Source organism: Eptesicus fuscus, chromosome 5 (assembly GCF_027574615.1).
Source record: "Eptesicus fuscus isolate TK198812 chromosome 5, DD_ASM_mEF_20220401, whole genome shotgun sequence".
NCBI classification, from domain to species: Eukaryota; Metazoa; Chordata; class Mammalia; order Chiroptera; family Vespertilionidae; genus Eptesicus; species Eptesicus fuscus.
In genome coordinates this window covers 3,234,825-3,259,773 of record NC_072477.1, presented here as the reverse complement: position 1 = coordinate 3,259,773, position 24,949 = coordinate 3,234,825, and the positions used below count along the sequence as shown (strand labels likewise).

At 53.3% G+C, this 24,949-nt stretch overlaps 1 protein-coding gene across 1 annotated transcript; it reads right to left on the bottom strand.

Moving 5' to 3' along the window:
• Positions 1-7,953: 7,953 nt before the first annotated feature.
• Positions 7,954-24,675, bottom strand: LOC129148938 (protein Daple-like). Its single transcript, XM_054715398.1, has 7 exons — positions 24,664-24,675; positions 13,440-13,569; positions 12,303-12,448; positions 12,048-12,164; positions 11,678-11,820; positions 9,339-9,525; positions 7,954-8,082 (listed from the first exon to the last, which is right to left on the bottom strand). Exons 1-7 carry the CDS (start codon positions 24,673-24,675, stop codon positions 7,954-7,956), a joined length of 864 nt encoding a protein of 287 aa, XP_054571373.1.
• Between the last annotated feature and the right edge of the window lie 274 nt (positions 24,676-24,949).

Sequence of the window (24,949 nt, the reverse complement as noted above, 5' to 3'; positions counted from 1 at the left end):
GTGGGCCCGGAGCCCCACCCACTGTCGGGATTGCAGGCCCTCTCCTCACTCTCCCAGGACCTGCCCCCTGCCCCTCAGCCCCTCAATGTTACACCCACTGTGAGGTCTGAAGCACCCTCGTGTTACCACTTGAAATCAGGCATCCACTGCGTGAACTCACCATGAGGAGAGAGAGGCGGAGATGGACAGACAGCAGCCACGCCGAGACACTTCGCGTTTCCAAGTGCGCCCACGGGAGCCCGGCGGAGGGAGGACCAGGCCGTGGCAGCCCAGGAAGCAGGGCCAGCGCCAGAGTCCAAGTAGAGGACACAGCCAGTGACTAAGACAGTGCGATGGGGACTCCTTGGCTTTGATGTGGCCTTGTTGTCATGGCGATAGAGGTTTCCATTTGCTACAGGATCTTGTTTTTTTTTTTCCATAAGTACTGATTTTCTTTGGGCTTTTGTGTTTGTTGTTGTTGTTGATTTTGTTCTTTTTTAAAAATTTTCAGAAATAAAGGGTATGTGGTCAAGACAGGGATAAAGGGAAAGGATCATAAATCTTCGGGTGGGAAAGAGGGAGAGGCTAGTTAGGGAGGAGAGGGTGGGCTGTCTCAACAGGTGCAGAAACGCAGAAGGTTAGACAGAGTCGAGCTGGCCCCTGGACGCTTGTCTTTGACTTCGTCCTTCTTCTTCCTGCTCCAAAAGGCACTCTTTTGTTGCCTGGTTGCTAAATTGTTATCCCGGATAACCCAAGGGAGGAAGGAGAAAAAACACAGAAAACAGCAAATCAATGAATTGAATAATGACCAATGATGCTACCTTCGCTAAATGTGCTTGGAAAATCAGAATCCTGTCCAGCCCAGGAGAGACGGCCACATTCCCCCGGCCCAACCCGAACCAGGACTCGGTGAGCCCCTCCTGCTCTGACTGCACTGAGCTCAGGGCGTGGCGCCCGGGAGCCAGTGCTCTGCGTGGCTGAGAGGAGAATTCTGTGTTGTTCCAGGAGACCACGCGTTAGACTACTTTTCATTTCAACGGGGAAATGATTAAACAAGGGGGTTATTGATTTAGGGCGCGGCTTTTCTTACTCTTCCATTTTCTGGTCCAATGTGTTTTTATTGATTTTCAGAGAGGGAGGGGGAGAGTGAGATAGAAACATCAATGATGACAAAGATGGATTGGCTGTCTTTTGCACGCCCCGTACTGGGGATCGAGCCCGCATCCTGGGCATGTGCCCTGACCGGGAATCAGAAGGTGTTCTCCTGGTTCATGGGACGATGCGCAACCAACTGAGCCTCACCAGCTGGGCTTACTCCTCCATTTTAGTGACAGGCTCCCTGACAACGTGGCTCACACACAACTAACTCCTGCTCCTCTGCGAAGACCTTGGGACACTGAGTGGCATGTTTCTGGCCTGCTGCATGCAGGGAAGGAGTTCACCTGACCTACTCAGTCATGATACTTCTTTTAAAAAGTACTCACGGAGGGTATTGTGCTCATTGATCTTTAGAGAGAGAGTGGAAGGGAGGGTGTAGGTGGATGGAGGGAGAGAGAGAGGGAAACATCGATGAGAGAGAGATACATCCACTGGTTGCCTCTCTCACGAACCCCAACCGCGGCCAGGGATCAATCCTGCAACCGAGGTAAGTGCGCCTGACTGGAAATCGAAGTCGTGCCCCTTCGGTCCTGCGACGCTATCACCACTGAGCCACACGGGCAGTGCTCACTCATGATTCTTGAACATCTAACAGCCTCTAAGGCAGGATGATTTGAACATAATGAAAATACCTCCCTCTATTTGATACCCAAACACCCTCCAACTCAAGGATTATCGCAGTTTAGATCCCGACGCATCCTCTCCTCCGGGTTTGCCCTTCACAACCTTCAAATCATAGTCTCATGAGAGCAGATGAGTGGTCTGACTCCCTCAACATGTCACATACATGAATAGAAGGGATTTCTCCGCGTTCTGATTGAGGATTCAAGTGCAGGGCTGCACCCCTGTTATTTCTTCCCCCACAGCACCACCTGCTGGCCACAGCTCACACCAAAGGAGAAGGGGCCCACTATTCAGTGCGGGTGCCCCCAGGTGTAGCATCTTCAGGGACCAAAGCAGCTTGAAGCGCAGGCCGTGCTCACAGAGGGTAAGAGTTCGGGCCCCGTAACCTGTCAGTCCCGGTTCGGATCCCAGCTCCAACACTTGTCCTCTGGGCCAGTGCTTACCCTTGTCAAGCCTCACTTCCCACTCTGAACAGGGGACAGGGACCGTGCCTAGCTCACCCGGCAGTTAGACTCACGGAGACGGATAAAGCGGGTCAACGACCGAAAGGCCGCTGAGCCCAGCCAGCACCATCGCACGGCTGCTGTTGCTGACATCAACCACGGACCTGCTCACTCAGGGATCCAAGCGACAGTTGGATCCGTCAAGCAGTTTTTTCTCAGAAAGTTAACTCAATTAGGCTGATTATCGCTCACTAACCAACTCAGCCAATCACACAGTTGAGGTGATACTTGTCAAAAAGTTTGAAGGGCCAGTATGAAAACCTGAGGCTGCAGAACCCTCTAGATAAAACAATGTCAATAAGTCAATGAGCTTCAGGATCATTTCCCTGCACGTGAGCGTTTCACCTAATTCGCCTCCCGAGAGGCCGGGAATGCGAGCACCAGCGCCCAGACAGCGTGTCCGCGAGCGCACACTCCTCTCAGCACCTCGGGCGACACAGCAGGACTGGAAGTGGTCACGGCCCCGGAACGGCTGGTGGCCGTCACACTCACAGGGCGGCTTGTCTCCGGCCCTGGGTCCTGTCAGGTCCTGTACCGCCAGCCCCTGGGAGCGCACGGGTCTCAGGCATGGCCCCGTCCTCAGAAAGTCCTAGTGTCCTTCAGCAAATTTAACTTCCCAGGGCGCACGCTTGGCGGGTTTATAGGTAAATAACCGATAAAATGGTATTTCCAAGTGAATTTGAGAACTAAACCGCGTTTAAGGCGATGGCTTTGTTCAATCGGTGGTGAGATGAACGCCCCCCACCACACCTTCCTTCTCTGGAACCAGGATGCAGCTCGGGGCACCTCTCCCAGTCACTGTGGGCTGGTGGCAATGCCGACAAAACCGTCACTGCCGCCGCCCATTCATTTTCGTTCTATGAGCACGAAATGGGGCAGCTGCCAGCGGCCAGCCTCTTAGATCTCAGGAAACGCAAGCAGCACACGCAGCTAGAAATCCACTGGAACCTCTGGCTCACGCCCACCACAGCCCTAAATGCGCGCCCCCTGGAGGGAGGGCTCAGGGCCGGGTCAGGGGGAGAAGAGAGCCCCACCTGCTCTTAGAGGGACGGAAAGAGCAGAGCCCGAGTCTTGCTGAAGACCCGGCAGATGTCCATGACGTGTTACCTGCGGGGGATCCCCCTGCAGAAATGGCTAATCCGAGGCCTGGCAGAGACCAGGAAGCCCACAAACACACTCTCCTGAGCTTGTCTCTGCGGTAACTGCATGGAGATCCGCTCTGGATACTCGAGGACCCACCACAGGGTACGTGATGGGAGGCTTCTCCTGCTGAAGGAACTAAATGGTTCTGGGACGAAACTGCCACCACAGAGACGTGGGTTCACATGTTCTACTTGGCTGTTTACACACCTGAGGGGCCGACGTGGGTGTGTGGGGCACCCCCTTCAGGCTCCACGCACACGTGTGCGCACCCAGCTCGCATCTCCATGCTTCTGCCCTGCCCACGAGGGAGGCCTGCGATCCTCCCCTTCACTGCCCTCCTGCAGCCAGGCCAGCACCTCCTACCTTTTGGCGGGGGCCCACGGCGGGCATCTCTGTCTTCCAGCCAGCACGAGCACGCTGGGGCGGCCTCTAGGGCCCTGGGAGGGCTCTCTGCAGGGGACTGGGCTTGTCCTCTTGAGCTGTTTCTCTGGCGATGGAAGAATCTGAGGAAGGCTCTGCCTCGACTCCAGCGCTTTCTCCTATTAGAAGGAGAGGTTCAGGACACTGCCCACCCTCACTGCCCCTCCAGCCGGGGAAGTGGCCGTTAACTTGGGGTTCAGCACCAGGTTCCCCAGAACGTGTGTCACCAGCACCATGATCGTCGCATGTGGCCTCAGGGGATGGGACACCCTGTGCAGGTCATTCGCACAGACCAGGGAGGGAGAGGCGTTCCTGGGGGCAGAACCCCGCACGAGCCTCTCGGGAAACAGAGCTTCCCATGCAGCCCTCCACCTGGGTCACGGGAGGCCCCGGAAGAGGTCCGTGCTCATCTAGGTGGGTTGACAATGGTCCATCCCAGGGCCACTTCCGGGAGAGCAGGCCTCCTCACTTCCGGCTGAGCTAACAGCGGGTGGAACAGGCGGGCAGACACTGCCCCTTCCTGGCACTGAGGAATCTGGGTGAGGGGCAAGAGGGCAGGGCCCAGGGGGCCACTTGGATGGAAAGGAGTGAACACTGGCCGGCGTGCCTCAGGGGTTGGAGCATTGGCCCAAGCACCTAAGGGTCAAGGGTTTGATTCTGGGTCAAGGGCATGTACCTAGGTTGCAGATTTATCCCTGAGCTCAATGGGGGTGTGTGTGGGATGGCAACCAATCAATGTGTCTCTCTCATATTGAGGTTTCTCTCTCTCTTTCCCCACCCCCAGGTGAGGTTTAAAAAAAATTAAAATAGCCATAGCCAGTTGGGCTCAGTGGATAGAGTGTCGGACTATGGACTGAAAGGTTCTGGGTTCCATTCTGGTCAAGGGCACCTGCCCGGGTTGCAGGCTTAATTCCCAGTGTTGGGCGTGCAGAAGGCAGCCAATTACTGATTCTCTCTCATCATTGATGTTTTCTCTCTCTCTCTCCCTTCCTCTCTGAAATCAATAAAAATATGTTTTCAAATATATATACTGGAGGCCCAGGGCACGAATTGGTCCGAGGGTGGGGTGTGGCTGGTCCAACCCGATATCGGGCCCCTCTGGCCCGGCCTGCCTGGGAGAGGGAACACAGGCAGTGGGCTGGCTGGCCCCGGTCCCGGGTCGAAGTCCCGGTTGAGGGCACAAGTTGCATATTAGCCTTTTATTATACAGGATAAATAAAATGAAATAAAGATAAATGAATGAAAGCAGTGAACGTAAAGGGGAACACACTGCAGCGAACCGGGAAGGGCATCCTCATGTCCCAAGAAGAACCGCATCTGGTTCCATCCTGGCTGCGCCCGAGCAGCACGGTGCTTCCCCAGCTCCCTCCCTTTCCTCATCGATGCCTCAGTGTCCCGTCCCCACAGGGACAGGCGGAGGGTGGGACATTCTGTGCTTCTGGGGTGTCAACAGAGAGGCCTGGCAGGATTCATGGTGATTTGGCCTCAAGGCTGGGCTGGGACAGGACGATCTGAAGGCCCAGCCCCTGAGGCTCAGGCCGGGCCCAGGGGAAGGCCTGCTGGATTGAGCCCGGCAGTCTCAGGGACCCAGCTGGCCCGCCACCGGGCTGCTGCTCTGGAGAAGGGAATGTGATGGTGAGCCACCCGGGGCCCAGAGACCCCAGAGGAATGCAGGGAAGCCCAAGAGGTTCCTGTGCCTGAAGACCATGGTGCTGGCCCCGGTGTCCGGCCCACGCTTCCTTCCCCAAACAGAAACACGGCGTTCCAGGTCCTGAAACCTGGAGACACACCTGAGAGTCCTGCTCCAGTGGCTCTAAACCAGACTCCCTGCCCCTTCCCCAGGCTCCAGGCCAGCTGGCCTTCGCCATCCCTCAGAGGATGGCCCTGAGGGCAGGACGGAAAGAAACTCAATGCTTTCAGAGCTGGGAGGGACGTGCGCACAGGGGACCTGCCACGGAGGGGAAGGTGCGGGCCCACCCAACTGGTCCCTGCTCCACATGGCTTTCCCCACTCGTGAAAGAGCAGCTCTCTGTTCTGTGTTTAAGGTACTGCCGCTGAGATCAACTCACGTCCTGGGAGCAGGAAACTGGGCCTCGTACAGATCTGTAAACACGTCCTCCTCCTCTGCCTTTCCTGTAAGCATGGTCTTCAATGAATCTCTGTAAACAGAGGAGAAAGAGAAAACGATCTGGCTTTAAATAAAACGTGTAAATGGACTCATTGACCCAGGCTGGGACCTGGCCCAGAAGGGCCGGCATTTTCCTGGGACTTAGACATCACGGTGCTCATGGCCGTCATGTTCGTCACGTGGGGAATATGGGGAAGGAAGCACGTGACGTGGGCCTGGGAACCTAACACGCGAGGAGACCTGCTGAAGCACCAAGGATCAGGCTGTACCTCATCTCAGGAGAGCAAGGCCCGAACCATGTGAAACTCAGGGTCACACACCCGTGGCCTTGACAGCTCAGACCTGGGTTCCTCGCTGGAAAATGAGTCCCTGGATCGAGGCAGCAGCTCAGGCTCCTTGGCCAGGAGGCTGCCCAGGTCCCACCTAATCCGAGGGCTTTTCCGAGAGCTCACCGTGAAGTGAGCAGCCGTGAACAGTGATGACTGCAAACCGCTGGGCATAGGACCATGGACCCCGCTCGGCTCCCACCGCCCTTGTCTCGGCATCTGTTCTTCTAGTCTGTTCCTCTCCTCCCACAGCCGTGCTCCTCGGCCTTATGCTAGAGCGCTTCCCTGTCTGGCTCTGACCGACCCCCCACCACTAGGCGCACAAACTCACTGAGGGCAGGCCCCGCAACCCTCCCTGGGCTGGGAAGACTCCCCTCGGAGCAACTCAGGAAGCCGGCCAACTCCCTGGCCTCCTGCAGACACTGTCTAATGCAAACCATCAGCACATCATGCCCCTGGGTCCCAGGCCCCGACGCCTCTGGTTGGCACCTGCCCAACCTCCGCTGGTCATTTGTACGCACTGCGTTACAGAGAGCCAACTCAGGCCACAGTCATTTCTGCCCCAAACTACAGTGTGCCTTCCCCTGTAAACCATCCTGAGTGGGTGGCGAGCCAGCGGGAGCTGAGCAGAAGAATCCGGGAGAACGGTGAAGCAGCACCGTGACCCGGGGGGCTGGGACAGGGACCCTGTGGTCACTGTGACCATGTCCCTCTGCCCCTCGTGGCCAGCCATTCCCCATCACAAGGAAGGACAGTCCGTCAGCACAATACCGAAGGGTGAAGGCCACCCTGGGCCCAGTAGATGCCTCTCGGGTTACTTGACTTCCAACCACAAGGTTTCCAGCACCAAGCCTCTCCCTCCTGCCTCATTCCGGGCAGCTGCCTCGGCCCTGTAGACCAGCCTCCCATAAACACTCACTCCCATGAATCCCACCCCTTAGCGAGGCCTGGGGGCCTTCCACATCTGAGTGCCCCCTGCTCCAGCCTTCCCTCCTGCCACTGCGTGTGCCTTCCCTGCACCCAGACCGCCCGTGCTCTACCCTCATATTCCCCCAACTCCCGCCCCACTGGCTAGCCCTGTCCCCATCCGGGTCAGCAGCAGAACCCCAACTCTCACCACTGCGCGTCCTTCTATACCTCCATGGAGCTCCTCAACATCTGTCTGCTGTGCACACAGCTCTGCTCACATCCCATCAGCCCTGCTGGTGCGTGGCCACCGGGTCACTGGCTCTGTGCACCCGGCAGGGCCTACGCCACAGCCAGGTCCGTGTCATGTCAGCAGAGAGAGGACGATCACTGCGCACCCACAACCCTCTCTCCAGCCCATTGGGGGAAATCAGACACGGAAAGGGCTCAGCCGTGACCTGGATCACTTGCCCAGGTGCCTCTCTTTACCTCTGTCATATTTTTAAACTGAGCTTCACTCAGAAGCAGAGGGAGAAGGGTCTGGCAGTGGGCATGTCTGGTAAACCAGCAAAATCCAACCACCCCTCCGTGCAGAAATCTAGACCCGTTCCTGGGAACGGAGAGACGGGTGCGCTGGGAAGATGGTCTGTCCTCTTGCCCTGGGGACGCCAGGGCGCCAGGGGGCTCTCTGCCCTGAATGTGGAGGCCTGGGCGAGGAGCTGGAAGCCCGGAGCCATGTGGACAGGCGTCCGTCACCCCACGCCCCTTACATGTGGGGAGTCCAGGTCCCGGCACGCGCTTCCAGGAGGCTCTGGTTCAGCTCTTTCAAGGTGTCTATCTGGCTCCAGAGGTGCCGTCTCTCCTCCTCCAAGTCCTTCCTCAAGCGGGTGAGCGACTGGAACAGAGATCCACAATGTCTCCCACACCACGGCCCTGCGGCTCCCCTGCTGGGAAACGGCTCCCCAGAGAAGAAAAGGCCACGCGCACAAGATGGCCATTTCGGTAGGAGCTACACCGTCGGAAGGACCAACACAGCCAATGACACGGGGAGGCCAAGGGCACCGGCCAGTCGGGCAGCCACTGCCCACGTGTGGCCCCTGAGCCCTGACCACGCAGCCAGTGTGAGCTGGGAGGCGCCATAAGTGCACAGTGCACAGCAGGTTCTGAGGACGTCACAGCCGTTTGGAAAAGGAATGTAAACTGTCTCATTCAGAAGCTGCCCGGCGATGTGGCTCCGTGGATGGAGCGGCCTCCCATGCACCCGGAGTTCCCTGGTGAGAGGCCTGGTCAAGGAACACACCCAGGATGAGCGACCGATCCCCAGGAGGGAGCGTGCAGAGGCAGCCCATCACAGATCTCTCTCAGCACTGATGTGTCCATCCCCCTCTCCCTCTCCCTTCCTCGCTCTGACATCAACAAAATAAATGACGGGCTGGATAGGAATTTCGGGCTGAGGTGGTTCAACTCCTGATCCAGAATGTCCTCCGGTGGGAGGGGCAGGAAAGCCCAAGCTTTGGCTGCAAACAAACGGGAGTCCAGACCCACTGCCTCAGAGGTATGAGGACGGCCCCCAGCTCACAAAGGCATTGCGAGAATTCAATGCGAGGACACGGGGAGCACAGAGCACAGAGCTCAGCCGAGAGGACAGAGCAAACGGCACTCGGCTGTTTCCATGCACCGCCCCGACCCTGCAAAAGCAAAGTCAGGCCCGATCCGGTTTAGTGCAGCAGAGAGAGCATCGGACCACGGACTAAAGGGCCCTGAGTTCCATTCCGGTCAAGGGCATATGCCCAGGTTGCCGGCTGGATCCCCCGCTGGGGTGCTGTAGGAAGCAGCTGAAGGATGATTCTCTGTCACAATTGATGTTTCTCTCTCTCTCTCCCTCTCCCGTGTTCTCTCTCAAATCAATAAAAATGTACTTAAAAAAAGAAAAGAGCAAAGGTCCGTGAAAGGTCTTTTCTAACACATCCCCCAGCCAAGGTGCTTGTCCCCGTTAAACGCCTCTGGCTTCCTCTCGGCCTCTGGGTGACGTTCACACACAGGCTTTGGGCCCAGACGCCCATGGGGACCCCTGCGGACCTGGCTGAGCCCCAGGCTGTCAGCCCAGGGCGCACGCCCGGTGTCCTGAGGCCCACCAGCCCCAGGCCTCACCTCGCACTGGACGCTCATCTTGGTCAGGGAGATTTCCTTGGACCGTTGCTCCGCCATCATCTCGTGGTACAAGTTCTGGCAGATCCGGAAATTCTGCTGCTCATTCCTCAGGGAGGCCTGCAGCTCCCGGTTTTGGGTGCGCAGCTCCTCCTGCTCCCCCTGCAGCTGCTCGGTCCAGGAGGTGAGTCTGGGGGTGGAGAGCCGCAGGGCCCAGGGCTCAGGAGCACTCCCAGCCTCTGTCCCAGGTGTGCCCCTCCATCAAACCCACCCCCTCTCTGGGCCTCAGGTTGTCCCGTGTAAATGAGGGCTGAGCACCATCAGCGGTTCTCAAACTGTGTCCGCTGGGGTTCTCTGCTGCCACCCCAACTGCCCCACTAGGGGCTGGGGACACAGGACAGGAAGGCTCGGACCCACTGCAACAGAGCAGCCTGTGACAGCCCTTCCCATGGAAGGCTCTGCAGGTCCGCCTTTTTGGAAAAAGGGTTCTTGCACTGAAACACTTTTGAAAAACACGGAATCAGAACATCTTTGCTCTGAAACTCTGTCCTTGCCCGGCTCTTCTCCCCAGTCCAAGTCCCTTTCTGATTGCAACTCCTGAGACAATAAAATAGGAGGTTCTGGAGCATTATGTAAAGACACTGACATCCGCATCATCATCATCATCATCATCATCATCATCGTCATTACTACCCGACTGGCATTCCCGGGGTAAGGGCTCTACCTGAATCTCCATGACCAGAGGCTCATGGACTCAATGGGAACACAGAGGGGCCCTGTTTGGCCCACACAGGCTTTGGTATTGAATTTCATTAATTAGTTCGTCAATATTTTAAAATGTCAAGTTTCACATCAACACTCAGCTATCGCCCCTCTCGGAGGGCGGGGAGAAAGCAGACAGCAAAGGCCCTGGCAGGTGTGGCTGCGCAGTGACAGCGTCAGCCTGTGACAGCGTCGGCCGCGGGTTGGAGCCCCAGTCAAGGCCATGTACCTGGGCTGTGGGATTGCTCCGCGGCATAGAGGGGGGTGTGCTGTAGGCATCCAGTAGATGGGTCCCTCGCATCGCTGTTTCTCTGTCTCCCGCTCCCTCCCTCCCTCTCACTCTCCCTGAAGGTCAGTGGAAAAATGATCCTGAGATGAGGATTAAATTTTTTTAAGAAGCAGAAATAAAAGGATGACCCGGCAGCACGGGCCTGCCTCCCAGCTGACAGCCCTCAGAGGGGGTGTGTCCTCCACGGGGGCCTGGCCTGCCGCTGACACTCCTTCCCCACCTGCTGGACCTGCCGGGCCCCCGCAGGCACCTGATCTGCCGCCCCCGATGTGTGTTAAACCAGGCTGTGCGAAGGCGGCTTCCCGTGCTCAGCCTCTGGGGGGACACAGAACCTGGATCTGAGTCCTGACTGGGCCCCCGCACTCAGCATTGAAAAAACAGCTGATTTACTCGGAGCCTCTTTCCTCATCTTTTTGGAAAAAAAGATAATAGCGCCGTCCATTCTCACGATTCGCAGGATAATGTCCTATGAAGCCACTGCGAGCACCGATTCAGTGTAACTGCAAACGGTCCAACAGTTCCTGGGAGTCTCTGGCCACATTTTCGTCAACCAATCCAGACCTAAAGGCGCTTTGGTGCACATGCTCACACCAACAGCACCATAGCTCAGGCCTGAGGACCCTCAGGTGCCTCTCGGATATTTTCCCCGAGGCCCAGCGCAGCTTGCACTTGGGACACTAGACAGCACGGCAGCACTCCATTCGGGGGCCATTTCACACGGCGACATCGCCACCGAAAAGCACGAAAATAGAACTCCGTGGCCCTCAATGTCCGCGAAAGGGACGCTCATTTGCAGTGTGAGAGCTGAACCAGGCAGGGGTCAGAGGCCTGTTCCACCGCAGCTGCAAATGTGCACATCAGGAGACTCCCGTGTCCAGCCCTCTGGACAGTCCGCTGAAAGGCCACGGGGACCGATGTGGGGCGACCATGCATGTCAGCGAGGAGGTGAATTCACCCACAGGGAACGCGGGACTGACAGGGAGCGAGCACATGTCCTTCCCGGGACCGCAGGTGTGAGAGGATGGAGGTGCCCGTGCCCCACACAGTCATCACCATCCTCGTGGGGGAGGGGCGGCCCTCCAACCCTGGACCACGCTCCATCCCAGCTGTCACTAGTCCTTCCAGCCCAGCCTCCAGCTGGAGGCCCCTCCCCTTGTGACCATCAGCTGTGACCGTGACGGGGGCGGGGGGTTTGGAGAGTGGGCCTCACTGGAGCAGAGCTCAGCGGGTGCTGAGTGAGCGGGTGTGAATGAAGCCCGGCAGATGCCGCTGCAGGGGCGGAGGCGGTTACCTGGCTACCTCCTGCCGCAGCCTCTCGTTCTCCTCGGTGACCCGGGCCTTGGCCTCCTGCTCCTGCAGCAGGGCCTCCTGGACTTCAGTCCGCTGCTTCTGCTGCTCCCGCAGCTCCTCCCGCTGCTCCTCCTCGGCCTCCTGCTGGATATCGGGGAAAAGGTGAGGATGCCTCACTGGGTGCAGGCCCCGGGGAGCCGCACACTCCGTATCCCTGCACCCCACACGCAGTGAGGGGCCAAGAGCAGGGCAAGCTGAGCAAGGGAACTGGTCACCAGGAATCACTGCTCAAGGACCAGGACACGCTGGGATCCTGGACGCTCCCTCTAGCAGGCAGGGGCGCCAGGGGGGCTGCGCTCTGGAGGGCCTACCTGCTGGGCCCTGTACAGCCTCAGGGTGTCTATGAGTTTCAACAGCTGTCCTTTGAGGGCGCTCAGGTGCTGGCTGGTGGGCTTCTCATTCCGTAGTTGGATCCCCAACTCTTCCACCTGCAGAGCCAAAGACCCAGCCCGGGCCACAGTCAAGTGACAACGTGAACGTGGCTTTAAGGCTAACCGCAACCCGGTCCCCCAAAGGCACACGCGGCCACCGGCTTGCCCATGTGTTCCGGACACCACCCCCGTTACCTGCTCCCGGAGCTGCTGGGTCTCCTTCTGCAGCTCCGTGCATGTGCCGCTGCCCTCCCGCAGGGCCAGGGAGTCGCCCTGCGGCTCCCGGACTGCGCCCTGGAGGGTCTCGTGATTTCCCTCCAATGCCAGGATCCGGCCGGAGGCTGAAGAGCAGAGTGGAGTCAGAGCCCAGATTCCAGGGCCTGCGCTTCCCCGCTCTGTCTCCGCCCCGAGACGGTCATCCCTCCGAGAGGGCCGTCCCCCTGAAGCCTCGGTGTGAAGACCGGGCACGGTCAGCTGGATGGCCTGTTGCTCACAGGGTGCTGTCGCTGTCGGTTGTGGCCCCTCCGCTGGCTCATCTGGGCTCCATTGGGAGCCACCCAGAGCTTAGGAAGAAAGCAGGTGACCGTGGACAGGCCAATACAAACGTTCAAGACGGTGGAACTGCTGGAACCACTTTTTGCCAAGTTCTAACCTGACTGTCAAGTCAAGGACTTCAGACACTCACAGAGACCGCAAAGACATGGCATGGTTTCTCCCAACCCTCAGAGCGGGGGGTGTTGGGGGTCTCAGCTGGGAGTGTGGGGGTGCACGAAAATTGACCGTATGTCTGCGGAGGGTAGAGCCTCTGGGGCGCGTGTGTCCAGTACTTGCCACCCCTGGGGAAGGCCCTTCGGGAGGAGGTGTCACTGAGCAGCCCCTGCCCCGGGAGACAGAGAGCAGAGTGCACCCATCTGTCTGATGATGACATGACCGGAGGAAATCAGCCCAGGCCGCTGTTATAATGCAGGTGAGTGACCGCTGGGGAAGGCTCCTGCCATCCAGAGCTTTCAATCCCCCACGGACAGATCTAAGACAGCCTCTGGGGGTCAGCGTGCTGTCCTCTGAAGGCTCCTGGGACTGTTCACATGGGAGCTGAGAAAACTGGCAGCCCTTACTTTGTAGTTCATGTCCTGACTTCCAGGCTGCCCCACCCTTCATGTTCTCCTTGGGGAGAATGGCAATGAACAGTTCCAAATGGCCCTTGAATAAAACCCTATGGACTTGGGCTGAGGATGGGCTGACCCAGGAGATTCAGAGCCAAGGGCTCAGCTCCCTGGCTGAGGGAGAAGCTGCAGCCAGGCTGGCTCCCCAGCACCAGGGGCTGCTGCCTACCTTCTGACAGTTGGCCCAGCTCCATTCTCCGGTGGGCGGGGTGGTCCATCTTCTGGCCCTGGTCTGCCTCGAGGGCCATGTTGTCCCCCAGCAGCTCCTCAAGGAACTGCTGGGGGATGTGTCCAGGCTCCTAGTGCAGGAAGAGGGGTGGGGTGAGGATGCGCACCAGGGCACCCTCTGGGCAGGCCCTGCCCCGGGCAGCTGCCCTCACTCCCCAGGATGCAGGGCCTCCATGCACCTGCTCCCTTCCTAAGGCACAGCTGCACAGAAGTGACTCCAACACAGGGCCCAGCTGGGACACCTACAGCCACTGAGACATGCTGCCCCAGTGGTAGGTGATGGAGACACCCGAGGTCAGTGATGTGTGAACAAGGTGACGCACAGCACAGGGCTGTAACGCAAGTGATAGGAGGACGGGCAGCTCTGAGCCCTTAGCTGGTGTAACATGTCTTGGAAAGGCCTTGGGGACCCCACATCACAGCTCAACCCACATCCTAGGTGCCAGCAGAGAGCCTTTTTGCCACATCACCCACCTACATCCATCCTTTCAGGAAAGCAACACAGCAGCCAGGCCTTATCTGTTCTGTTTTATTTTTTAAAATATCTATACTAATAAAAGGGTAATATGCTAATTAGACCAGATGTCTTCTGGACGTCCTTCTGGATAAAGCCAAGGTGGTAGGGACCAAAGCAGAGGTGTTAGGGGCTATCAGGCCGGCAGGGGAGAGTAGGTAGGGGTGATCAAACCAGCAGCAGGGGAGAGCAGTAAGGGAGCGGTCAGGTGGGTAGGGGAGCAGTAAGGGTGCGATCAGGCTGGCAGAGGAGCAGTTAAGTGGCGGTCAGGCAGGCAGCCAGGGGAGCAGTAGGAGCCAGCAGTCCTGGATTGCGAGAGGGATGGCGGACTGCCGGTTTAGGCCTGATCCCTGCAGGATTGGGCCTAAACCGACAGTTGGACATCCACCAAGGAGTCCCAGATTGGAGAGGGTGCAGGAGGCCAGGCTGAGGGGCCCCCGTCCGGGGGAATGAATTTCGTGCCCCAGACCTCTAATATATTTCTTTTAAATATAATTTTATTGATCTCAGAGAGGAAAGGAGAGGGAGAGATAGACACATCAAGGATGAGAGAGAATCATTGATCGCCTGCCTCCCACAGGCCACCCCTCGGCATGGAGCCGCAGACTGGGCATCACCCCGACAGGCTGGCCCTGTCTGTTTTGAGGGCCTTCTGTGGTGCCCACTTGAGCCGCTGAGCTTAGCAAATGCCTCTTGGCTGGCAGCAGTCCCTGTGTCCGCAGCAGCATCAACCAGGAGGAGAAAGTCAGGGAAGCGACCACATGAACCTAAAACTGCCCCATCTCCGGTACACACGATGCGAGAGTGCCTGACGTGTATGGGAACACGCATACACGGGATGTGTCCATTGCTCTGAGGGCAGTTTTCCAAGCCTGGCCCCACCCTCGGTTCTAACAACTGGGAGTGGGCGGTAGCTCCTGCTTTTCCATCTCCTGTTCATTTTACCCCAACAACCCAGAACCCAAGTTTCTTGGTAGAAGGGAAGCCATGGACCTACTGCCAGTGGACGCGGTTCTGATCAGTGCCTGGCAGCGGGAAGGGTTTGCTCACAGACTCTGGAGTCACCTGGGCACCGTCTCTCTGCCCATCCCCAGCCCTGTGCTAGGTGCCCTCTCTGCTTGCACTTTCAGTCTTCACAGAGCCCCGAGGGGGAGGCAGGGAGAGTCCCTTCTGACACAGGAAGAGGCTCTGCACTCACCGACTCTATGTCCACCGGCTCTTCTCACACCGACTTTTCACACCGACTCTCCACAAACTGACAGTTCACACACCGACTCCGCACCCAGCTACTCCGCACCCTCCGACTCCGAAACCTCCGACTCCGCACACACTGACTCCACGACCACCTACTCCACGCCCACCCACTCCACGACCACCTACTCCACAACCACCGACTCTGCACCTAACATTCCACTGTCTCCATGCCACCCGCCCATTCCAAACGGCTCGAGGCCCCGCATTCTAAACGGCTCTGCCAGCGGCTCACGCCCCATGCTAACTGCTTTGGAATACTCAAAAATTGTGACACTTTCCCTACAAAACTTAACATCTAGCTGGGCACATGAAATATAAAGAAACATAAAGGTTATATTTATAGATCCTATATCATCAGTGGATACTAACCACTTCATTCTAATGTCTACCCACGTTTTGAAAAATTACTTTTTTCCCAAATTACAAAGTTTTGTCCCATTCCTTTAAGGGAACAACACATTCATTTTATTTTGTGAAGTCTTACCTAGAGCGCTCAGCTCGGGAATTCTTCTCCCCATCGACTGTGAGGAGTTCATACATTAGAACCGCTGATGTCCACCAGTCAACTGCCTACAAAACAATTTGACAGACCACTAACCAATGTGTAATTTATAAGAAAAATGAACAAAGTAATGCTGTGTATTTGGAAAATACTTTATTTATTAAAAAATATATCTTCATTGAGTTCAGAGGTGAAAGGAGAAGGGGAGAGAGAGAAAAACATCCATGAAGAGAGAAGCATTGATCTACTGCCTCCTGCATGCCCCATAATGGGGATCGAGCCCCAACCCGGGCATGTGCCCTGACTGTGTATGGATCGGTGATCTTCTGGTTCATAGTTTGACGCTCAATCACTGAGCCATGCTGGCCAGACTGGAAAATATTTTAACAATAGGATTTTGTACATAGCTTTCTGTGCAAGGAGTACTAAATTAGCCCATGCAAGAAAGACATTTAGAGAACAAATATACAGGTATACTCAGAACAGAATTTAAACATTTAGGCTGCCAGTCAATGAGCTAAAAGTGTTTTAATTATTTCTAAACTAGTAATGGTTTTACTTGGGTCAATTAAAAAACTCGTTCTTACCTTAAGATAAATTTAAATTGTTTTATGTAGATGAAATCTTTGGACTTATGATGGGGGGAAGTACCGATTATCATTTCTATTAATGATTCAACTCCAATAACTGTTATAAACTTACTGAAAGTGAAACCGGACAACCAATGGGTCCAGGCTGCTGGTCACTACGTGAGCCAATGAAGCAGAGACAGGGTTGACTCATATATGAGCATTTATTCCATTAATGCAGCAGAATGGGGAACAGCAGGTCCCCCACAAACATCTGTTGTACCCGCCTCCCCCTACCTACCCCCCAACTCCATAATCCAGCTGCTTATGTTGGGTAGAAGGACAAAGATCCCACAGGAAAGTATAAATTTCAAGCCTGGGAAAGTAGGCAAGGTATAGTGGTTACAGATTACAGGAAGGCAGGCTGGGGAACTGGCAGAGGGTGGGTGTCTCAGGGACCAGATTACAGGCAACGAGGTTGCTAATCTAGAACTTTCTCGGAAAGAAGGGTGGCCTGCATTCCCTAATTAGCTCCCAGGTCCCAGGGCTTACAACTCTCCGCCAGATTAGAACGTGCTTTCTGTAATCAGAACAGAACAATCACGGTTAACAGAGCACCATTAATATTGCTTATAATTATAGCTCGTCCCCAATATTCTACTCCTGCCTCTAACATATGAACAAAAATGAAAAAAAAATTCCACCTAGAGGGGTTACTTTTTCATAACTACCTCAATCCATTCCTCGTGTAGAATCTATTGCATAAATCTCACAGCCTTCATTTGTGGAAAGCATGACGTGATTTAAATTAATGTCCAACAAAATGAGATCTAACCTGGAAACAAATTTGTAGATGTAGTGACCTGAACTGAGAACACAGCAAATAGCATATAATTGAAAGAATCTTGATGTATTAAAAATTATTTCTCTTATCATTATGCAAATCAAGATTTCAAGAACAGTTGAATTGATGAGCTTACGCCAATGAGATAGTAACTGGATGATAAAAATTTAAACTCTGTGCTCCCAATTTTCAGGGCCAACGTTTTAGAGAAATGATGCAAAATGTATGACCTTATGGCTATTTTAAGGAAAATACATAACAGCGACACAGAAAACAGGATGAGGCCCCCTGGAACCACAGAGGAGTGAGTGCCAGCCTGGCACAGCGATGAGCGCGTTGCACACGCTGCATCTCATTCAATCATCACAAAGTCATCAAGGTGTTCCATCAACTCCCACTGACTGAGCTGTAGGCTGGACCTCGGATACGCACAAATCTTAGGAGTCATATAAGGTTTCCTTTCCTCAATTTGGTCCCATGACCTGGCCGGTGTGGCTCGGTGTGTTGGAGCATCGTGTCTACACGGAAAGGCTGTGGGTTCAGTTCCGGTCAGGGCACATACCTAGGCTGGGCGTTCACTCCCCGATGAGGGTGTGTATGAGAGGCAACCAATTGATGTTTTTCTCCCACATCAATGATTCTCTCTCTCTCTCAAATCAGTAAGCATATCCTCAGGATAGGATTTAAAGAAAAAGTGGGTCCATTAGGTCTTAGAAGGTAATTTTCAAATTTTCATTTATAAATTCTTACCAAATTCCCCTATAGGTTCAAAGAATATCTTAAAGGAACTAAACCAGCAATACCATTCTTTTATTTATACAAGCATTTTTACCACCACCTGAGGCTGGTCGGCCTGGCTCAGTGGTTGAGTGTTGACCTGTGAACCACGCGGTCATGTTTCGATTCCAGGTCAGGGCACATGCCCTGGGGGTGGCCTCCATGCCTAGGGTGGGGCGTGCAGGAGGCAGTGAATCAATGATTCTCATCATTGATGTTTCTCCTTCTCCATCTCCCTTCCTCTCAGAACCCAATATATATAAATTCCCTTAAAAAATTACTTTTATGGAAGGACAAAGGACTTCCCTGACTGGAAAGGGCAGTGGGTCTCCGCTGTGGCCCCACGTAAATGTACCTGGGGGGGGGGGGGGGTGACATAGACAAGCTCCTCTCCTGCTAGGCTAACGCCTCTGGTCCTGGTGGGGCCTCTTCCAAAGGGGCCAGAAGGCTCTATGGTGATTCTGCTGCAGCTGAGTCCAGCCCCTCAGGCTAAGTGTGGGGGATGCTTATCTCACAGGGACCCCCCTGTACACGGGCCACTCAAAGGGTCTCACCACAGAAACGCAGATGCCATTCGATCCCTCCGAACGCTTGCTGAGCAGGCCGGGCACCTGACCCACAGTTCCACCTACCTCCCACACTTCCACGGTGGGGCCACGTCCACAGGGAACTCGAAGCAGTTAGGAGTCACAGTGACTCACCTCCGCTCTTAGCAATTTCCTCGGTTTCTCTACAGGCTCAGGCTCACAGCCCAGAATCCTCTGCGTGTCACTGGTCTTCAGTACCAACTGCGTTTCCAGAATACAGCGAATCTTAAGAATATAAACAAAAGAAGGAGAGAGCCATCATTTCAAACTGTCATCACTTCAACATAGGAAGAAACAAACCAACTCTGCATGTGGCCATCACTTCCCAGGCCATTTTCCCCCTCAGAATCCTTCAGGTGCCTCCAGGATCAAAGCCCAAGTCCTCACAAAGGCCTCCGCCCTGCTCCCCTGTGGGCCCCACACGAACCCTCTTCCTGCTCCTCACACACCCCTAGGGGCTTCCTCGCCCTCCCCTCTCTCTGATCTGCAGAAAAGGAAACGAGGAAGGAGCTCTGCTCAGCCCTGTGTTCTAGAAGGGGAAACTGAGGCTTGGACTACTCAGGTCACATTGCTGTCCAGGGGCTGAGCCAGAAGTCCAGGTTGGCTGACACCTGAGCCCTGAGCCACACGGCCTTCCCTTCACATCCATAAGTGACACACTCAAGGGGCAGACTCAGTGAGCACCAAAGCCCCACTGAAACAAGTCCTGCCCCATAAGGGTGTCTCCTGCAAAGCAGGTATTCCAGTGTAGACACAGCAGGTCATCACAGCCAATTGGCATAGAAGGCAATTCCTCCCAGTGATACCAACAGCAATCAAGGCTTAACTACAACAACACTGTGCACACAGCTCGCAAAGGGGTGCACCAAGAGTGTCCATCTCAGGCGATTATGGAGGCTGAGCCACTAGGCCCTATAGGACACCTACCACCCAAGGCCACTCTATCAACTCAAGGAGACTTAGCAGCTACCCAATACACAGAAACAAACACAGGGTAGCAGCCAAAATGCAGAGACAAAGAACCATGTCACAAATGAAAGAAATGGAAGAAAGCAAAATACTGGATAGAGAGTTCAAAACCACGGTTATAAGATTATTCAAGAACTGTTGGCCCATAAAGAAACTCACTATAGACTGATTCATTTGCCTCTCAGCATAACCATTATTGCTTGTCTCATTTTTGGTGCCTATAAGTGTATTCCTAGTATCACATGAGCTCACTCATCTAGGGGAAAAGATGAACAACATAGACTGAAGAACAAGAACAGCATCGATCAAACTGTCAGACCTCAGAGGGAAGGTAAGGGAGGGTGGGGATAAGGGAGATAGATCAACCAAAGGACTTGTGTGCTTGATATGAGCCTAACCAGTGATCATGGACAACAGGGGGGTGGGGACATGTGTGTGGAGGGGTTTGGGATGGGAATGGGGGAGGGGGAGTTTGAGGACAAATATGTGATACCTTAATCAATAAAGTAATTAAAAATAATAATAATAAAAAGAATGTAAAAATTTTTTTAAAAAGATTATTCAAGAATCTTTTAGAAACCTCCGAGGAACTTATTGAGACCTTTAAAGATCTTAGTGAGAATGCTAAAAAATAAAAATAAAAAAATGGAAAAGGACCATTTAGAAATTATGTATACACCGACTAAAATAAAAAAAAATATATGGATATTCAACAGTACACTAGAGGATCCCAAGAATCAAGTCAAAGATCTAAAATGCAAGGAAGCAAAAAACACCCAACCGAAAAAGCAAAAAGAATCTAAAAATATAATGATAGTGTAAGGAGTCTCTGGGACAACCTCAAGCATACCAATATCTGAATTATGAGGGTGCCAGAAGAAAGAGAGAGCAAGATATTGAAAACCTATTTGAAGAAATAATGGCAGAAAACGTCCCCTACTTAGTGAAAGAAATTGACTTACAAGTCCAGGAAGCACAGAGTCCCAAGCAAGAGGAACCCAAAGAGGACCACACCAAGACACATCATAACTAAAATGCCAAGGGGAAAAGTCAAAGAGAGAATCTTTTTTAACTTAATAAGTCTTTATTGTTCAGATTATTACAATTGTTCCCCTTTCTCCCCCCTCCCCATAGCTCCCCTCCACACAGTTCCCACCCCATCCTCTGCCCTTTCCTCCCTCCCACTGTCCTCATCCAGAGGTGTATGCTTTTTGTCCAATCTCTTCCCACACCCCCCAAGAATTGTCAGTCCACTCCCTTTCTATGCCCCTGATTCTATTCTATTCACCAGTTTATTCTGTTCATCAGATTTTTTATTCACTTGATTTTTAGATTCACTTGTTGATAGACATGTATTTGTTATTCATAATTTTTCTCTTTACCTTTTTGTTCTTCTTCCTCTTATTAAAGAATACCTTTCAGCATTTCATATGATACTGGTTTGGTGGTGATGACCTCCTTTAGCATTTTCTTATCTGTGAAGCTCTTTATATGACCTTCAATTTTAAATGATAGCTTTGCTGAGTAATCTTGGTTGTAGGTTCTTGCTATTCATCACTTTGAATATTTTTTGCCACTCCCATCTGGCCTGCATAGTTTCTGTTGAGAAATCAGCTGACAATTGTATGGGTGTTCCCTTGTAGGTAATTAACTGTTTTTCTCTTGCTGCTTTTAATATTCTCTCTTTGTCTTTTGCTCTTGGCATTTGCATTATGATGTGTCTTGGTGTGGTCCTCTTTGCATTCCTTTTGTTTGGAGTTCTGTGTGCTTCCAGGACTTGTAAATCTATTTCTTTCACCAGGTGGGGGAAGTTTTTGGTCATTATTTCTTCAAATAGGTTTTCAGTATCTTACTCTCTCTCTTCTTCTGGAAACCCCATAATTCTGATGTTGGTATGCTTGAAGTTGTCCCAAAGGCTTCTGACACAATCTTCAAATTTTTGGATTCTTTTTGCTTTTTGCTTTCCTGGCTGAGTGTTTTTTGCTTCTTTGTATTTCAAATATTTGACTTGATTCTTGTGGTCCTCTAGTCTGCTTTTAGCTCTCTTTATGATATTTTTTATTTCAGTCAGTTTATGTTTAATTTCTAGCTGGTCCTTTTTCATATCCTCAAGGGTCTTGCTAAATTTATCGGCCTTTTCTAGGAAATTCTTGAAAAACCTTATAACCATGGTTTTGAATTCTATATCCAGTCGTCTGCTTTCGTCCATTTCTTTCATTTGTGATCTGTTTCTTTGTCTCCACATTTCGCTGCTTCCCTGAGCTGGCAGAGTAGCTTTGTGTGGTAGGTGTCCTATAGGGCACAGTGGCTCAGCCTCCCCAGTTACCTGAGGTGGACACTGAGGTGGACACTCTTGGTGCACCCCTTTGTGAGCTGTGTGCCCAGCATTGTTGTAGTTAAGCCTTGATTGCTGTTGGTATCACTGGGAGGAGTTGACCTTCAGGCCAACTGGCTGTGAGGATCAGCTGTGTCTACGCTGGAAGAACTTCTATGCTAGAGACACTCTTATGAGACAAGACTTGCAAAATGCAAAAGCCTCTGGCCTCAGCTTGGATGGGGCGGAGTTTCAGGACGGAGCAGACAGCCTTGGTTTTCCGTCAGCTCTGCCCTATGAGGCCCCTGGGTCTCAAGTGTCCCTCAGTAATCACTGCAAGCACCTCTGAGAGAACGCTGCCCTCGAGTTTGGCCCACTGCCAGACAGTCCAGATTCTCCTTGAATGAGTCAGGGTACCCAGAAACTCGCCCGGAACTGGAGTTCAGCACAGTTGGGAGCCCCTGTCTCCCAACCGCTTTAGAAAGTCAGACACGCACTCAACCGCCCGTGCACACAGTCGCCCGTTCTCTCCACGTACGCGTCTCTGTACCTCAGCCTTTTGCATCTCCTGAGTCTCAATGTGCTTTCCTCTTTTCTTTTAGTTGTAGAATTTCCACTCAGCCAGCTTTCCTGTGGTTCTGGATGGTGTCCGTTTTGTCTTTGAGTTGTAGTTTTGATATTGTTGTGTGAAGCAGCAGTTTAGGTGTTTACCTATGCTGCCATCTTGGTTTCTCCCAAAGAGAGAATCTTAAAAGCAACAAGAGAAAAACAGTTAGTTAACTACAAGGGAGTACCCATATGACTGTCCAGTGATTTCTCAACAGAAACTATGCAGGCCAGAAGGGAGTGGCAAAAAATACTCAGAGTGATGAATAGCAAGAACCTACAACCAAGAATACTCTACCCAGGAAAGCTATCATTCAGAATTGAAGGTCATATAAAGAGCTTCACTGATAAGAAAAAGATAAAGGAATTCATCACCACCCAAGCAGTATTATATGAAATGCTGAAGGGTATTTTTTAAGAAGAAGAAAGAGGTAAAGATAAAAAATTATGAACAACAACGTGACAACAAAAACATATCTATCAACAAGTGAATCTAAAAATGAATTTAAAAAATCTGATGAACAGAATAAACTGGTGAATGGAACAGAATCAGGGGCATGGAAATGAAACAGAAGGATGATTCTCAGAGGGAAGGGGGTGTGGGAGGATGCGGGAAGAGATTAGACAAAGATCTTATATGCATGTATGCAGTAACCATGGACACAGACAATAAGGTGGCAAGGGCCTGCGGTGTGGTGGGATCCAGGTGGAGTGAAGCTATGGGGGGAATAAGAGGGATATCTGTAATAATGTTAACAATAAAGATTACATATTGTATGTGAAAAAGAAAACAGGCCAAAAGCCATCGCAAACACCTGACAATCATGGCAGCGAGTTCCTCTCAGGGACCCTCCTTTCCAGCCAGCTGAAGTGTTTGTGCTGGAAGAGTCAGTACTTTTCAAATCAGCACATGAACACACACACAGTAGGATACACACGCCCAGAGGGCACACGCTTTAAGACCCGCTCTGAGTGTGCAGCATTGCTCCAGGGCCGCAGGGACTGGTGGATGCAGCACAGAGCAGCCCGCCCCGGCACTGGCACCTGCCCGTAAGCACACCCTCTCGCCTTCTAAGTCAAGGTGGACTGCCTCGGCCAGCAGCCGTCTGGCTCCATGGAGAAAGAGCACCGCACAGTCTGTCTGCAATGCTGCACATCCAACAGCACTCCGTCTGAAACGCACACTGAGCCCGGAGGAGGCGCTGGGAGCAGGGTCCGGTGGGCCATGGAGCCCTGTGGAGGGGGCAGTCTGGAAGGGACACCTGCCACAGGCAGACCTGCGGGACCAGCAGCTGTGCCCAGCCACGCAGCCACTAGATGGAAAAGATCGAACTCTGAGGAACGGGAGCTGGAAGAGGAAACGGAGGGAGGGTCGTGGAGTTGGGAGCCCCCGTCTCCCTACCGCTTTAGAAAGCCAGCCGCCACCAGACAGGTCAGAGTGTCATATACACGTGTCACTGCTGAAGGGCAAACTCTAAATGCTAGACGCCTCCAGAGAAGGCGCAGATGGGCAGGAGGGAACCATGGCCTCACAGAGGCCAGCGCCCATAGACAGGGCATAGTCTTCATTTAATAAATAATAAATGTAACCTGTGGACTCCCTATTGGAGCCCCTTCACTGAAGATCAACCTGAAGAGCAAACCATGAACATGACGTCATGTTCAAATGGAACTTAAAAAAGAGAAATTAGCCCAGCGGCATGACTCAGGGTGGAGCATCAACCAAGGAACCAGGACCTCGGGGTTCAATTCCTAGTCAGGGCACATGTGTGCGGGTTCAGTCCCCAATGTGGGGTGTGCAGGAGGCAGATGGTCCATGATTCTCTCTCATCATTGATGTCTCTCTCTCTCCCTCTCCCTTCTCTTAAATCAATAGAAATAGATTTTAAAAAACAAATTAAAAAGCTGTAGTAGTGAAGAAAATTCATGTATAAAATACTATGGTGGAATGTTTTCAACACAGGAATGGATTGACTCGAGTACATCACATTCCCTCGAATGTATGTGACGTCTTCAATAGAAAACATAACTGAGCAGAGCATTGAAAACGAGCCATACCATCCATGCTGCTGACGTTATGTGAGCACACACAGTCATTCCGGCGGGACTCGCACACAGCTCTGCAGAGACCTGATGTCTGATGGACAAATGAGCAGGAGCAGCTCCGTGAGGGACCGTGGGCTTGGGGCGCACTCTGGGTCCCTCGAGGCCTCTCCTGGCACCACAGACCTGGAGCTCCATGGCGCCCCTGGCGTCATTTCCGGTGTCCGTCCCGCCGTGGGGAAGGCTGAAGGGCCCAGAGGTCAACGACCTCCTGGTCCCAGGTCCAATGGACGCCTGACCTGCAGCAGGTGGTCGGGTCCGTGGCTTTTACTTCCCTCCGGAACCGAACCCTTGGGCTGAGGAGGATCCGGGTCCGACACGGGAGGCTTTGGGCCGGGAAGGCCCTGGAGCAGTGCCCTGAGCAGGGCCCACGCGGGGCAGAGCAGGCGCCGGGCTCCATCGCCCTCTGCGG